A 16,875-nucleotide genomic window follows, 5' to 3' on the forward strand; every position below is an offset into this window, starting at 1 on the left:
CTTATGATTGGAAAGATGGCTCAGGGTTTAAGAGCACAAAATACTCTGTCAGAGGACCTAGATTCATTTTCCAGCACCCACATAATGGCTCACAATGCCATGTAACTCGAGTTCATTGCCCTCTTCTTGCTTCAGTAGGCCAGCCTGTAATTCCGGCAGTTGCTTCAGCATGCCTCCAAATAGGGAGGTCCAAGCCATCCTATATTATATGAACCTGTCTTTTAAAATTATATATATTATCACTCACCAGGTCCGGCTACCTTTGTCCTCCGCAGCTAGTCTCTCAGCATTTCTTTGCCCGCTTCCTGGGCCTTTCCCGCCCTTTCCCCATGAGAACCAATCATCAAGCTTAGCTTTGGACCAATCAGTGGTCTCATCTCTAAGCCCCGCCCAGGATCCCCGGGAGTCAGGTGGCGGCGCCATGTTCCAGGGGCAGCGTGGTTGGTTCTGCCGCAGTGTCAGTCAGGACCTGAGGCAGTTCTGGGGTAGGAAGGTGGGCGGGGCAGGATGTGGGAGCCAGAGCATCCTCCTGTGGAAACCCCCAGCCAGGGTACGCCTGCCCTACCCAGTGCTCACGTGTGCTCTTGCCTCCACAGTGGATGAAGGCGGGATGGTCAGCGACGCGCAGGCCGCAGACTTCCTGTTCAGCTGTGATGCTTCGCACCCTGACACGCTGAGGTACCCCAGGGCCACCGTAGAGCCTTATCTGTCATCGTGTGCCCAGAGTCCTGAATGGAAGTCCAGTTATCAGCACTGGGGAACAGCAAGTTTGCAGCCCTAGATAATGGGGGACAGCATTCTCTTTTTCTTCCTTCTGCCTTGGCCTTCCACCTGTCCTCCCTTGGTCCTCTAACGGAATCCTGGTTTTGAGTGTCCAGCTGTCACGTGGAAACTTGTAGGCTCCTCCTACTCGGACTGCCTCAACACCAGAACATGTCCTGCCTGCACTTTGCAAGCTGAAAAACTACCCATTATTTTTTTTTTTTTTTTTTTTTTTTTTGTCTTAGCATACCAGATGCGGGGATTTAGAGCATGTGCCAACAGTCTGGGCTTTCTGGGACCTTCACCAAGTTCTACTATCATGAGTGAATAGGTGCCTGAGACTATGGAACAGGCTCCAGTAATGTACTTCGTCCTCGTTGCTGTTGTTTTACTAGCACCATAATCACTCCAGGACTGTCACAGGAACTTGACCCTTCCTCCGTATGTGCTCTGCCATCTCCCTTCATAATTGCTGCCAACTGTTTATTGAGCAGAGATCTGCGCCTTGGCTGCCACCCCACCCCCTTCAGATTTAGACTTAGCTAAAGCCTCTTTAAATTTCCATGGCTTTCATACCTTTCACAGTTTAGTCAACCGTGTCATTATCGCTCCATCATGTATGTCTTTTTTTTTTTTTTCTAATATCTTTTGTCTCTTTTTTCACAGGCCTAGAAAAAAATGTCTTCTGCATGTGAAGGCTTCTCTGATGGTGTGCCCACCCTTTTCCTCAGATTTAATTTCTTTTAATGGCAGAGACTATGAGTAAAACTCACTGGGCTGCTGGCTTTCAGTACACTGTTGATAGCCAGCTAACTACTGTTTTATGACTTTTCTTTTTTCCTTTCTTTCTTTCTTTCTTCCTTTCTTTCTCTCTTTCTTCCTTTTTTCCTTTGTTCATGAGGCAGGGTCTATTTATTTATTTATTTATTTATTGTGCTTTTGTGTTTTGCCTGCATGTATGCCAGTACAGGGTGTTGGGTTACCTGTAACTGGAGTTACAGACAGTGGTAAACTATCATGTGGGTGTTTGGAACTGAATGCAGGTTTTCTGGGAGAGGAGCCAGTGCTCCTAGCCACTTAGCTATCTCTCCAGCCCCTGTTTTAAGTCTTTTGTAAATTCACGAAATCATTTACCAACTCTAAAGCTAAGATTTGTGTACACTTAGGTCCCCAGACTGGGTAATGTCATATGCCTGAAGTTGATCCATTCTTGGCAGGAAGGAAATACATCATTATGTATTCTTCAATGCTGGCAGTCTCCTACTTCCAGTCTTTGTTTTACTTTTGAAAGTTTGAATGCATTCTTGTTTATTTCATAACCTAGATCTCCTTTCTTCTAGAATATATCAGAGCCTCGAGTACACAGAAGATAATGCTACAGTTTTTCATGCCTACTATCTTGCTGCAGTAGCTAATGCTGAAATGAAAAATTCAGTGGCCTTAGGCCATTTTGTTCTTCCTCCTGCATGTCTGCAAAAAGGTTAGCAAAGATTATAAACCCATCAGTTTTCCAAACCCAGCCAATCCCTATTAAGATAACCAAATTTAATTGACCAATCTCTATTCTCAATTAGAACTTTTGTGGTTTGTTTTTAGCTTTTGGGGGTGTTTTTTTTTTTTTTTTTTTTTTTTTTTTTTTTTGTCCATTTATTTGTTTTTATTTTTAAGAGTACCTCACTCCATACCCCAGTTTTCTGAGTGCTGGGATTGTTGGTGTGAGCCATTATACCCACAGAGATTTTTGAATCATTCAATACAGGTGAAACAAATCTGGACTTGGAATCAGATACCTTGAGTGAATATTCTGCCTTTCTTATTCACACATTTGTTTAGCTTTCTTTGTTTGCCAGGTTACAGCCCCACTGCAGAAGTTCACTGGTGAATAAGACAGAGTCAGATATTACCCTCAAAGTGCTCACCATCTAGGATCTAGCACCTAATGTGTTTTTTTTTTTTATTTGTTTGCTTGTTTTGAAGCATTGTCTTACTATGTAGCCCTGGTTGGCCTGGAACTCACTATATAAGCCAGGCTGGCCGCAAAGAAAAATGTATCCACTTGCCTCGGCCTCCCAAGTGCTGGGATTAAAGATGTGTACCACCACACCCAGCATTCTGTGATCTAACATGCTATTGATTTCTACCAAGAGATTTTGAGGATAAAATGAGGTCATAGATTAAGGTATATGACAAATGTTTAGAATTTAATGTGATCTTTGCTAGTGTTGAATCTCTTCTAGTATTTCTTTAAATGCTTGTTATAATAATAAGCTCATATATTTGTACTTTTCATTATATGTTTGTAAGTACTTTCACATTATTTCAACAGCCTTATGAAGAGAGAAAGAAAAATAAGGAAAGTGCTTTTGAGTCTGGTCCTTGCAGTTTTCCCTGCTTAGAACCTGTTCTTATCATGTTTGTCTAGTGTTTGACCTAGGTTATCTACATAATGTTATATATCTTTTTGTAGGTCTTATGTTAGTTACCCACTTTAAAAAAAACTTATTTTATTTTTTGCATTATTATTATTTTGTGTGTTTCATGCATGTATGGCTGTGCACCACAGTGGTAACTGGTACTTGTGCTGTCTTGAAGAGGGCATCAATCAGATCCTCAGGAGCTGGAGTTACAGATAGTTGTGAGCCACCATGTGGGTAATGGGATTGAACCAGGGTCTTCTGGAAGGACACGCAGCATTCTTAAACCTCTGAACCCTTTCTTCAGCCCCTAGTCACTCAGTTCTTACTGAGGATTTTGTTTACCTAATAATTCTATGTCTATTTCTAGGAAGACAAACCAAAACTGTTCATAGATTTCCAGTGAAGAGAATATAAAAGGAAAACAGAACAAACCCAAAACTTATTAAAGTTATAAAGTTTCTAAAGTTATTTTCATAGAATAGCCTTTAGAAACCTCAAAGATTGGTATCTTGTAACTAGTGTCCCAGAAGAACCTAGTTATAACACTTAGTTGTCTAAGTGGCTATGCAAACAAACTAATGACTTATGGTAAAATTGATTTGTTAAAAATAACCCTCTCTCTTTTTCATTCTTAAAGCGGGTCTTGTTGTGTCACTCTGGCTGACCTGGTACTAATTATGTAGCCCAGGCTAGCCTCAAATTCATAGCCATTCTCCTGCCTCAGCCTCTGAGTGTCAGGATTATCGAAGTGTACCATCATGCCCATAAGCTTTTTTTCCCTTTCATACAAGTTTTTCTTAGGTAGCCCGGGCTGGCCTTAAATTCCCTTCAAAAACTTACCTTCAAGGAGCTTGTATTATACAATGACTATCTGGTTTATTAACCTTGTTTTAAATCATCACTTCTATTTAATATTTGAGTTCTACACACACAGACATCACACACTAAGAAAAAGTCTACAATAATGACTCAGTAATGTACTGGAATCATTTGGAGAGTGGATTGGAAAATTGAATTCTTAGGCTTTGAAAGTGCTCTGATTCAGTAAGAATTTGGGTTCTAAACAAGTATCCTTAAGAGATTATTTTGATTCAAGAAGAATAAACATGACCTACAAGTTTCAGATTTTATACAAAATATAGAAATTACTTTTTAAAAAGCATTGGACTTGTTTTTCTCACTATAGAAATACGAAGAAAAATTGGTAGTTTTATTTGGGAACGAGATGAAAACTTTCAGATAGAAAAGGTAAGAGGAAATTAATATACTACACTGGGATATACAGTTTCAAAACTCTTGAAGGCAGCATAAACTGTGACATATGCATCAGTGGTCTAGATTAAGGAATTTAAAGGGCATGCTTTTATTGAATATTACCTGGTTTGACATTGTTTTTACATAATACACTGAAGTATTTTATATAAATGACAACCATTCATTAAGAAACGTGAGTGCTCAGGTGTTGGTGATGCAGCTCAGTTGGTAGAATGTTTGTTTTACCTGCAAAAAGCCCTGGACTCCATCCTTGGCGCAGCGTACAAACCAGACATGGTAGCATACGCTTGTAATCTTAGCATTTGGGAGGTAGGGGCAGGAGGATTAGACATTTAAGAAGGCCTGTCACTGAAACTGGAATAACCTCTCATTATGCTTAGTCTGTTGTGATATAATAAGTACACAATATTATCTATGTTACATTCTTATTTAAATGCTTAACCAAGTTCCAATTATGAGTTGATCCCATGAATCCAGGTAGTGACTGGATTCCACAGAGTTAACTGGCTTGACCTCTATAGTGATTATTACAACAAAGGCAAGAGGATTGCTCTAAATTGAGGTGCAACAATCAAATGTGACGTATAAACCTTGATCAGGCCAGGCATGGTGGTTCATACACTCAACAGCACTTGGGAGGAAAAAGCAGGCAGATCTCTGTGAGTTCAAGGACAACCTGATCTACAAAGCAAGTTTCAGGACAGCCAAGGCTACTATACAAAAACTCTGCTGAGAAAAACAAACAAATAAATAAACTTTGATCAGACTTTATATATATAAAATACCTGGGAGGCAGAAACAAACAGATTTCTGAGAGTTCAAGTCCACTCTGATCTATATAGCTGAGAAAACTGATAGTAAATAATAATGATTTGTTACATTTTCTTAAGTATGCTAATAGTGTTATAAAGATAAAAGAATATATTTTTGAGAAAATTCATACTAGACCTTAAGTAATAGAAATGTTATATTTTTAAATGGTCTCTCAAAATTGAAAAAAACACACTCAAGGTAGCAAATTCTGGGTATAAGGTATCTAGTATTTTTGTATTATTTTATTTTAAAACTTCTCAGTATGTTAAATTTTTTCAGACTGAAACAATAGAGACAAATTTATATTTCCACAGCCAGGCAATTAATTTATATATTTCATCTCACTTTCATTGGTTAAAATTTTATTTGTATGTGTGTATGCATACACATGCCTCAGTATACATGTGGAAGTCTGAGACAACTTGGGGAAGCTGGTCCTCTCCCTTCACCCTGTCGGCTCCTGAATGCAAACTCAGGATTGGCAGCTAGCACTCTTAATTGCTGAACTATCTCACTGGCCCACTAATTTGTTTTTATTTCCCAGAGTGTCATCATTTGAAAAGAATAGTCTCTTCAGGATCTTTGTCATGGAAGTGATAAGTTGTGAAAATATCTATTCTGATTTGTCAATGTTTCTACATAAGTGATGATGGATTTTTTTTCTTATTTGTCAAATTATTCAGTATACCAGTACTGTTGTACTTAAAAGAACCTAAAGGTCATTTAATTTTGTAAATAAAAATTCTGACACAAACAGAAGACAAAAAAAAAAAAAAAAAAAAAAAAAAACAAAAAACAAAAACAAAAAAACACCTCAATTCATGTAACCAGATATTAGTACCGAGGAACCAAATTTTCTTAGCCTTAAGCTAATCTAATGTCTTTTCTATTAAACAGTTGTATGAGAGCAGAGGGATAGCTTAGAGGTGAAGACTACTTCCTGCTCTTTGAGAGGTCCAGAGTTCCAGAGTTCAGTTTAGTACTGAACTCCCAGAGCCTATGTCAGGTGCCTCACAACTGCCTGCTGCTCTAGCTTGGGGCGCTCTAATGAGCATTTCTGGCCTCTGTGGCATTTCTTGCACACATGTGACATACACTTACACAGGCACACAGGCGGACAGGTAAAAATATTAATATAACATCTCCCTCTTTTTTGTTTTGTTTGTTTGTTTGAGACTGGGTTTCTCTGTGTAGCCCTGGCTGTCCTGGAACTCACTCTGTAGACCAGGCTGGCCTCAAACTCACAGAGATCCACCTGTCTCTGCCTCCTGAGGGCTGGGATTAAAGGCATACAGCATCACTGCCCAGCATAACATTCTTTTATTGATTATTGGCTAGGCATTACCATTTGATAAAGGATCTTGTCCATTCCTTCAAAATGTGTATAAATATTGCATATTAGCTATTAAAATACTGTAACCATATAATACATAAGCAGAAAGTCATACTATCAAATGAAAACAACAAGATAAGTCTGGAAAGTAATTTGGAACATTATTATTGCTCAAGGAAGATTTATTATCTAAATACCGAATTTCTAATGACATTCTGTTAAATATATTAGGAACAAGCATGTTAGTAATTTTTTACAAATGTTTTATAAAAGCTTAATATATTTTAGTCTGTCACAACTTCAGAGACAAACATATCTCCATCACCATTACTTCATTCAGCTTCATAGTTTTTGATTTATAGCTTACAGGAAGTAGGAGAGTCCTGATGTCAAGAATTTTAAGAAAGTCTTAAGTTTGTGTTGATTGGTTTTTCTGTTTTCCCTTCCTTCCTTCCTTCCTTTCTACATTCTCCTTCCCCACCCTTAAAGTTCAGTCGCTGCTACAACTATAACTGGCATTCAAAATCTGATCATCCTTTATGATCTCTAGAAGGATAGTTATATGAGTATACATACAAAATTTCATAAACCTCCCTACCATGCTGCAATGACTAGAAATAAAACAATACATTTAAATAATTTTAGAATGTATATCAATTTAAAAATTACTGATCAGATAATTAGTGCACTACATTTTTAAACTCTGATTTCTTTTGCTATTTACAGCATGACAGAATGATATCAAGTAAAAAGGAAAACATTAGACCAACAACAGAACACAAACAAGAACTGTCCAAAAGGTATTGGTTACTATGTGTCATTGCTGTTCAGGTTGATTGTATATTTATCTTACTTTCACAGTTCCTCTGAGATTGACATTATTGTTATCACTATTCTCATGTATAGACAAAGAGATCCAAGATTAAAAAGATTAATTTGTTCAACAAATTAAGTTTATCATACAAACTTTTACACAAAAGAAAAGAAGTGAGGCTTGAGTCATGGCTCAGTGGTTAAGAGAAGTGGCTGTTCTTACAGAGGACCTGGGTTTGGTTCCAGCACCCACATGGTGGCTCAACCATCAGTTAGTCCAGTTTCAGGGGATCTGACACCTTCTTCTGACCAATGAGAGTTCCAGGCACACATGTGGTGCACATACACACATACAGGCAAAGTACTCATGCACATAAAATAAAAATAAAATAATAATTAAAAAGAAGGTGATGATGAAATATTGATGAGTCATGTAATGTCAGTCAGCTTCTAGCCTACACACACTTGTTCACATGTGTGTACACAGTGACACACAGACATATACATGGCAACATGCCAGGTATGGCACATTTTAGCTGTAATCTTAGCATTAGAGGGATCAAAATGAGCACCAGGCTAGCCTAGGCTACTTAGGCTACATAGGAAGACACTGTTGAGTTTTTTTTTTAAAGTCCAATTATGTGAATATTCCGTAGGATTCTGCTTTTTATTTTTCAATTTTCTTTTTTTTAAATTAGGAATCTCATAGTGCGTATTATACATTTTAAAAATCAAATCTACCCTCTTCCCTTCCCTCTAGTTCCTTAATCTCCCTCCCAGTTTCATGTAGTCTCTCATTATAGTCTTGGCTGTCCTGGAACTTACTATGTAGACCAGGTTGGCTTCAAACTGACAGAGATTCTCCTCCTGCCTCAGCCTCCTCAGTACTGGGATTACAGGTGTGCATGCTACACCTGGTGCTTCGCTCTTTTTAAAATCCCGCTGGGTCTGCTAGTATGCTTGGGTATAGGACCATCCACTAGAGCACTGGCAGCCTCTCAGGGGCTGCATCCCTGACCAAGTCCTCCCTCTTATAGCAACTATCCATGGAAACAGCTTCTCAGCTAGACCTGGAGCTTCATGAGCCCCTCCCCTGCTCTTTTTGGATTTTGGCTGGCTTGATCTTGTGACAGTCCTATGCATGTGGTGATAGCCACTGTGAGTCCCCATGTTCAGCAGCCCTATCCTGTAATGCTGCAGACCCCCACTACTTCTGTAGAGCCTTTTCTTTATGGAGCCACCAGGTGGTGCAATATGAACATAAATAGAACATATCCTGAGCCAGCTGCATGACACACTATTTACTGATAGGAAGCACATACTAAATGGTATGATATTATTGAACATTTGCTAAGTACAAGACATTTATGAGACAGCAGTTCACAATATTTCTTTTCCTTTTTTTTTTTTTTTTTGGACAGAATTTTTCTATGTAACAGAGCCCTGGCTGTCCTGGACTTGCTTTGTATCCCAGGTTGGCCTTGAACTCACAGAGGTCCACCTGCCTCTGCCTCCCAAGTGCTGGAATTAAAGGCGTGCACCACTGTGCCTGCCCGTTCACAATATTTTATTTAATTCTCACAGCTTATATATGCAATGAGAATTGTAAAATTCTCATTTTAAAATGTAAAATACAAATCTGGAGAGCTAAATAATTCATTCAGTTTTATTCAGAAAGAATAGCTGAATTTGAAACCATATCTAGATCTGAAGTCCAAACTCTCCAAACTGTGCTATTTTCCTCTTCCCAGATGTTCCTCAAAGTTTAAAGTCACATACATTTAAAATTTTATAGTTTTAAATTATTTTAAAATAAATGTAACAGGCTGAGGATGTAGTTCAGTTGTTAGAGTGATTATCTAGTGTGCATGGGCTTTGGGTTTGGTACCCAGCACAGCATAAACCAGGCACACAATGCATGCCTGTAATCATAGCACCCTGGAGGTGAAGGCAGGATTAAAAGTCAAGGTTCTCCTCAGCTACGTAGCTAGTTTGAGGCTAACCTGGGCTTTATGAGACCCTATTTCAAAAATGCCAAAACTTAAAAAAATGTATAAATCCATTGAATTCATAAAAATAAGATATAAAAAAGAATAAAGGAAATTTAAATCAGAAATAATTCTACTCATTAGCCTATGTCTCTCCTGTCTTACAATAAGACACACAATTTGTAGAGTTGAGGTCATCTTGAAGTCCCTTGGCTTTGCATTTAATATTCTATCAGTAGTTTCCTATAAGATTGAAAACCTTATTTAATGTTATACTTCAGTGTTTGGATTGACTGTTAGAAACCAAACCTATACATTCAGAAAAGGAGTAAACTGGAAATCACCCTGCAGCAGTGAGCTTTCTTAGGAGGGAGAGCCTCACAACCATGATGGGGCGTGGTCAGCTTGAGCTGGGAAAGCATTACAGGACAGAGCATCAGTCACACCAGAGGCAGCATGAGAGGCCTTGAGGTAAGAGAGCAATGGGGGGAGGTTAGAGCATGGCATCAGAGACAACACAACAGGACCTTAAAGAACAAGATGCTTTCCTTTAAACCTGGGAGGAGCTTCACATAAGTAAGAACTGGTTGTCACCAACATGTGACAGAGGAGAATGAACAGAGACAGAGAAAGAGTCGGAAATCCTTTGCTTAACGGTGTGGGGGAGCCATAGCCTGGAGCCAGTTTCAGAGTATGCATGGAGCTGTTCGTTCCATGCTCCATCCTATTTGTTACAGTAAAGGGGAGCGGTCTGGGCTGTGTCACAGTGCAGAGCTTGTCAGTTCTTTACCTCAGAGGACAGATGGTAGGGGAGGTGTGGTCGGATTTCTTCTCAGCTGCTATCTTGTGTTAAGTATGCAGACATGCCCATGATCTAAGGCAAACCTTATTTATTTAAGTCAGAAGTTACTTCAGAATCTCACCGTTCCTCATGGTTTCCCCAACCTTGTTTTTTTATTTGTTATGCTGACATATGGAGTACATAGTTAGTAGTCTCAATAATTTCAGTATTGAAGAATGTAAGTCCTGTAACCATTTATAGAGTTCACTGTGCTTTTACATATATGTATTGGTTATGTTTGTATATAATAAATTATTTTACATTTTTTACAGTGCTGTGATTAAACCCAGACTCATGCATGCTAGGCAAAAGCCCTACCACTGAGATATATTCCTAGCCCTATTTTAAATTATTATTGTGCTTTGGGGATTATTGAGATGACCCAGGCCTCTGTATATTCAATTGTTTAGTTTGTGAAGTAGCTAAGAAAACCAGAAATAGCTATATGGGCCCTAGTCTTTCTTAGTATCACAAAAGAAAGCTCCCAATTAACATTTTTTACCAAGTAAGAATAAAACTTAAGCCGGGCAGTGGTGGCGCATGCCTTTGATCCCAGCACTTGGGGGGCAGAGGCAAGCAGATATCTGTTTTCGAGGCCAGCCTGGTCTACAGAGTGAGTTCCAGGACAGCCAGGGCTACACAGAGAAACTCTGTCTCGAAAAAACAACAACAAAAGAATAAAACGATTAAATAAGTATAAGTTATTATATACATTGTCTGGAATAAGTTCTCATTTGTAATATAAATTTAAAAATCAGATACAAATGTGACTTTCTGAATGTTTGATTTTTGTAGTGCAGAGAATCATTTCATAAGGACTCCAGTTATAGAAAAGCAGATGTGCTTCCCTCTTCAGAGTTACCCAGTGAACAACATGGTAACAGGTAAACTGAAGTAAGATGCTTTCCTTTAAACCTGGGAGTTTAAAGACTAGAGTGACCTCAGCTGGGGAAGAAACAAGGGGACTGAGAAGAACAAAGCTTTACCAAGCAGAGCCTCTCCTTGAACCACGGTGAATATGAGGTGCCATTCATCTGCTCAGACAGTGCCCTGCAGAATGGACCAAGCATGAGCTTCATGGTTTCTGTTCCCACACGGGGTCTCTAGGTAGGAGGGAGGCTTGCTCCTGCTTGTATGAGACAGTTGCAATTTATTTCTGACATTCAGGCATCAGTTCTTTTGTTTCTGTGTTTGTAGTACTGGAGTTTGAACCTAGGGCCTCATACATGCCTAGGATCAGGCTTTCCTATGGAGCTAGAGTCAGCTGGGTCCTTTCTGTGACTGCTCACCAACCACATAACATGAAGCCTCCCCCTTCCTCTGAGACCTCGAAGAAGGGACCCCTACCTTAGAGGTTTGAACTCTGCTCAGAGCCCCCACCATGCTGCTGTGTATCCTGTTTATGGTGTTAATAATTCTAACAAAAGCTTTCTTCCTTCCTTCTTTCCTTCTTTCCTTCCTTTCTTCCTTTCTTTCTTTCTTTCTTTCTTTCTTTCTTTCTTTCTTTCTTTCTTTCTTTCTTTCTTTCTTGTGTTTGTTTGTTTGTTTGTTTGCTTGTTTGTTTGTTTTTTCGAGACAGAGTTTCTCTGTGTAGCCCTGGCTATCCTGAAACTCACTCTGTAGCCTCTGCCTCCCAAGTGCTGGGATTAAAGGCGTGTGCCACCACTGCCCGGCTTTTTTTTTCCTTTGTTTATTTTATTATTTTATGCATATGAGTACACCACTATTGCTCTCTTCACAAACACCAGAAGAAGACACCAGACCCCATTACAGATGGTTGTGAGCCACCATGTGGTTGCTGGGAATTGAACTCAGGACCTCTGGTAGAGCAGTCAGTGCTCTTAACCACTGAGCCGTCTCTCCAGCCATTAACAAAAGGTTTCTGCTTGGGGTGATGCAAGAGACATGCTACACGGATTACAGGAGATTGTGGTTTTATTACAATAGTTATTGTCATAGAGAGACAGACAGACAACAGCATGTAAGGGCTCTGAAGCAATTCAGGGACCAGGTTATCCAGGTAGGGAAGCCAACCCTTGGAAGAGATGAGAATGAAAACCCAGTGCAGATTGACTGACTTCATCAACCTAGATTAAACTCCAGGGAGTCTAATAGCAGGCAGATTATTGTAAAATTTGGAAACGGATCTCCAGGCAACAATAATTCCCATAATTCCAATTCCAGATGCATAATAAAGCTTAAGATGTGATTACATAGCAGCTCTTTTACAAAGTTCATGTGACCACGAGGGCGGATTCTATAGCTAACAGGCCTAGACTCTATTGTGGTCTCTGACAGATAACATAGAGGTCATCAGGCCATAAAGTACATGTGACATCTACCCTAAGGATGGGTAATGGTCTAGGGAGGGAGGAATCTGGAATAATCATTCTGAAGAATTTGGATGAGGTCTGTCCCTTCAGATAACAAAAGGGTCACCAGGTCATTAACAACCTCCACTTTCAGTTTTCTGGATGGAATGCAGGGATTTGATTTTCTCTCCTCCACTGAGGAGACACCCCTGTGTGTTAATGTTCCTGGTTCTCTTAGTGGTTCTCTGTGAGGACAAGGCCCTGGTGCCCTCTACATATGTGTGCAGTAAGCATTTAGAAATCTCACATAGTGCATATGTGCGCTACACGTTTAGAAACCTTGGGTATTGTCTGTGCAGTGAGCTTTTGTTCACAGGTTACACATGTCTCTTCATCAGGCAGAGATATGGGTACACATGGGATATCATAGAAGTGCTTCAGATCTTCACAGGTTATACATGTCTCCCCGTCAGGCAGAGATCCTGGTACACATTGGATGTCATAGAAGTGCTTCAGATCTTCACATGTCTCCCTGTCAGGCAGAGATCAGGGCACACATGGGATGTCATAGAAGTGCTTCAGAAGACCTGATGAAGTAGACACCATGACTGAGATAGATCCAAGATACTAGTCTCTGTGACTGCATTCATAACTTTAAACTTTAGATAGACTGTTTATAACTAAAACAAGCTATATGCATAAATTCTGTTGCTATTGATGGTACTTTAAAATTCAGGCATACTTGAGATCTTCTAAAAATGTTTATGTACAGTGTTTAGTATTAGTATAAACCACAAACATTTGTATTACACATAAAATAGAATCATTTAAGTGGTAATTATTATGGCATTACTGCTTAAGGTATTTAAATCCTTCCTTAAGCTCTCTGCTTTTAGGTAGGGATTCTTTTTTAGCATTCATATCTATTTCAGATTATTAATGACACCAACATTACACACATAATTTTTATTGACTGCCAGCAATACTGACTTTACTATTAATTTTTCATTAAGAGCATCATCCCAGTTTTACAGTGCTTGGAATTGTCTGCTCTGTGACTGCTGTGCTATTTGGAAGTTGGAGAGAGTTCTCAGTGGTTACAGTCTACACCAGTTATTGCCAGTCATTTTGGTTTAAGTACTAAATGTTCCAGCCCCAATATAGACACTACACTCTCAGTAATCTAAGTTGCTTTTCTAGTACTTATACCTTTCAAAAGTAGAAGAAAAAGTTAAGTGTGTTGTGTTTTACATATATAGTCCCAGAACTTGGGAGGCTGGAGCAGAGGATTGCTGAAAGCTCAAGGCCAGCCTGGGCTACAAGTGAGTTCCAGTCTAGCTAGGTTAAAGTGTGAAACCTGTCAGAGGGAAGATGGATAGAAGAGAAGAGAGGCTACAAATAGGACCAAAATACAATGATATAGTTACATAAAAAGGTTATGATAAAATTCATTATTTTGTAAACTAAGGGAGAAAAAGAAAATGTGTTAGGGGCTGGAGCTGTAACTCAGCTGGCATAGTGCCTGCCTAGCATGTACAGAGCCCTGGGCCTAGCATGTACAGAGCCCTGGGCCTAGCATGTACAGAGCCCTGGGCCTAGCATGTACAGAGCCCTGGGCCTAGCATGTACAGAGCCCTGGGCCAAGCCTCCAGTGCTGGAACATGGTCATGTCAGTACTGCAGGCAGAAGCAGGAAGTCAAGGACTGAAAGTGGTTCTCGGAGAGTCTTCTTAATAGCATTATTATTTCTTCTTCTCCTCCTTCTCCTTCTCCTTCTCCTTCTCCTTCTCCTTCTCCTTCTCCTTCTCCTTCTCCTTCTCCTTCTCCTTCTCCTTCTCCTCCTCCTCTTCCTCTTCTTCTTCCCCCTCTTCTTTTTCCTCTTCCTCCTCCTCTTCCTTCTCTTCCTCCTCTTCTTTCTCTATCTCCTCCTCCTTCTTCTTCATTCTTTTCTTTTAAAAAATCTATTAAATTATAAACTAATAAATCAAAGACACTGAAAACCAAATAGCATGATAGGATTTCAAATGTATCTATTTTTTCTTATTTTTATAGGTTACATATCAATTGATACCTTGGAGAAATTCCTTGGAGAATTACATGACTTCATTCCTGGAAGCTCAGGATATTTGGCATATCATGTTCAAAATGAAATTAATATGTCTGCTATAAAAAACAAATTAAGAAGGAAACTAAGTTAAGCCATACTTACTGGGTAATATACATACATACTGGGCATATATATATATGTATGATGTGTATAATATAAATGTGAATGGAGAAAGAATCATTTTCTTTCTTAATATGTGCCCTGAGAAAACTCAGAATCATTTTGACTACTGAAATTTATGACATATTCACAAATTGTGAGTTATTGATATCTAAACACACTTAAAAGAACTATGTAAAAGGCTCTTTTGATTTTGACTTTAATATTGTATTTTTTTTAGGTTCAGTATTGAAATGCTAGCCTTTATGATGCTGGTCTGGTTATTTTGACTTAAAATAAATTAGGAGGCTATACTTGAATTGTAAATGTTTGTTTCTGAAACATAGTGAGTCGGGTGCCTCACAGTCCCCATGGTAGAGCTTGAGGCTTATGAGGAAATGAAGCCCTTGAGAAGGTGTCTTGCCAGAGTGACTAAATGAGGCCCAACCCAAACTGGAATGTGACTTTCCTGATTTTCCAGGCTGGTATTGATACCCTGTTTTCCTATATGGCCATGCTGGAACCTCTGTGTCAGGATCTGTGTATCTCACTGTGTTACTCAGCCTGGCCTCTAGCTCCCAAGTAATGTTCCCACCTCAGTGCACTCCAGATAAGCTGTGTGCTTCTGGACCTAGCTCTTGTGTCTTACATAAATCTAGAGATGTGGCAATCTCAAGAAGGCAGTTTTTCTGGGTTTGATGGTGCTGACCTGTGATCCCAGGTACTTGGATGACTGAGGCAGGAGTATAGAAAGCTCTAGTCAGCCTTCATAAGAATAATCCCTGTCTTAGAAAAAAAGTTAGAAGCCAGTTAACAAAGTACACGGCGTGTAGAAGGTCCTGTGTTCAATCCATGAATGCAGAAACTTCTTTACCTAGAGTTTGGTGGCTGATTGCTTTCTGGAGACATAAATGGAGTTCTTTTTGAAGAAGTCTTCTTAGACCTACTTGTTCTTCTGGCAGGTATAGAGTTATCCAAAGAAAATGTATCTTTTCCCCTTGGTGTGTGGATTATTTGGATGTATGTGAGACTTAGCTCTGCCTTTTCCCTACAACTCAAACTTCATAACATCAAATTCTAACACAGTTCTCAGCCTCAGCATTTGAGAATTATATTTTTGTGTGTTTGGTAGTTTTTCCTTATTTATTTTTGTGTCTGTAGTTAAGTCCTTCTGAACTTATTAATGAAAAAAACCTATTAATTATCTTTTCCTGAAACATTAAATATTGTCTCTTCCTGAACACTTTATCTTAGTCACGTTCTATTGATTAGGTTTTACATAGAAACCAAGCCTATCTGTAGATTTAAAATTAATTATTAAGAGTATTACGTAAGTTTACACTAAGTTGTTTACACTGGGATTATTGTAAGAGTATTCAGTGTTTCTCCAACATGTACATGAGTTAGCATAGTAAATAAAAAACCTCCAACAAAACAGAAATGTTTCTCAAAGTGATTATAATTTCAGATAGACAATATAAATATAATACATATGTCTTTGGGAAACTGCCAGGGGTAGTAAAATCAGCTGATACCATACTTCTTTAAGACTTGGAAATAAGAAATAAAATGACAAATGTCTTAGTTTCTTTCTTATTTGTTGTGATAAAATACTCTAATAAAGACAACTTAAAAAGAAAGGGGTTTCTTCTGGCTCACACGTTAAGGTAGAATGTCATAAACTGATGACATGACTGCTCCATGGTACGGTTAAGGTTTTTACTGTAGATATGAAGGTCAGAACATCTGGAAGAGGCCAGAGCAGAGGGAAAGTGGTAGACTGAATGTGGCCTGCAGACTGGGCCTGGCAAGGAGAGAAGCAGGAGCAGGGCAGAGAAAGGGAGAAAAGGGGGAGAAGTGAAATGAAGACAGAGTTCAGGCAGAAGAGAGCATAGCTGACACCGTGGGGTTATAAGGAGAGTGAGAAGCTGGGGCAGGGAAGTCTGGGAGTTGAGAAGTTCAGGGGAGGAGGTGAGAAGGGCTGGGATGTCAGTGTGGACTTTGAAATGTGTAACAGGTCCTTGTGATACTGAAGGAGCCTGGAGCCCAGCATGTACTTTGATATCCTAATAGCTACCACTGACATCCATTTGTCCCTTCTGACAGTGATAAGGAA

The 16,875-nt window shown here is 39.2% G+C and overlaps 1 protein-coding gene across 1 annotated transcript; it reads left to right on the top strand.

Moving 5' to 3' along the window:
• The first annotated feature begins 407 nt into the window (after positions 1-407).
• On the top strand, positions 408-16,186 carry Terb2 (telomere repeat binding bouquet formation protein 2). The gene is made up of 7 exons (XM_034496591.2): positions 408-485; positions 597-678; positions 2,103-2,242; positions 4,366-4,427; positions 7,327-7,400; positions 11,038-11,126; positions 14,606-16,186. The coding sequence occupies exons 1-7, from the start codon at positions 422-424 to the stop codon at positions 14,749-14,751; spliced, it is 657 nt and encodes a 218-aa protein (XP_034352482.1). The 5' UTR covers positions 408-421; the 3' UTR covers positions 14,752-16,186.
• The last annotated feature ends 689 nt before the right edge of the window (positions 16,187-16,875 follow it).

Source organism: Arvicanthis niloticus, chromosome 2 (genome assembly GCF_011762505.2).
Source record: "Arvicanthis niloticus isolate mArvNil1 chromosome 2, mArvNil1.pat.X, whole genome shotgun sequence".
NCBI classification, from domain to species: Eukaryota; Metazoa; Chordata; class Mammalia; order Rodentia; family Muridae; genus Arvicanthis; species Arvicanthis niloticus.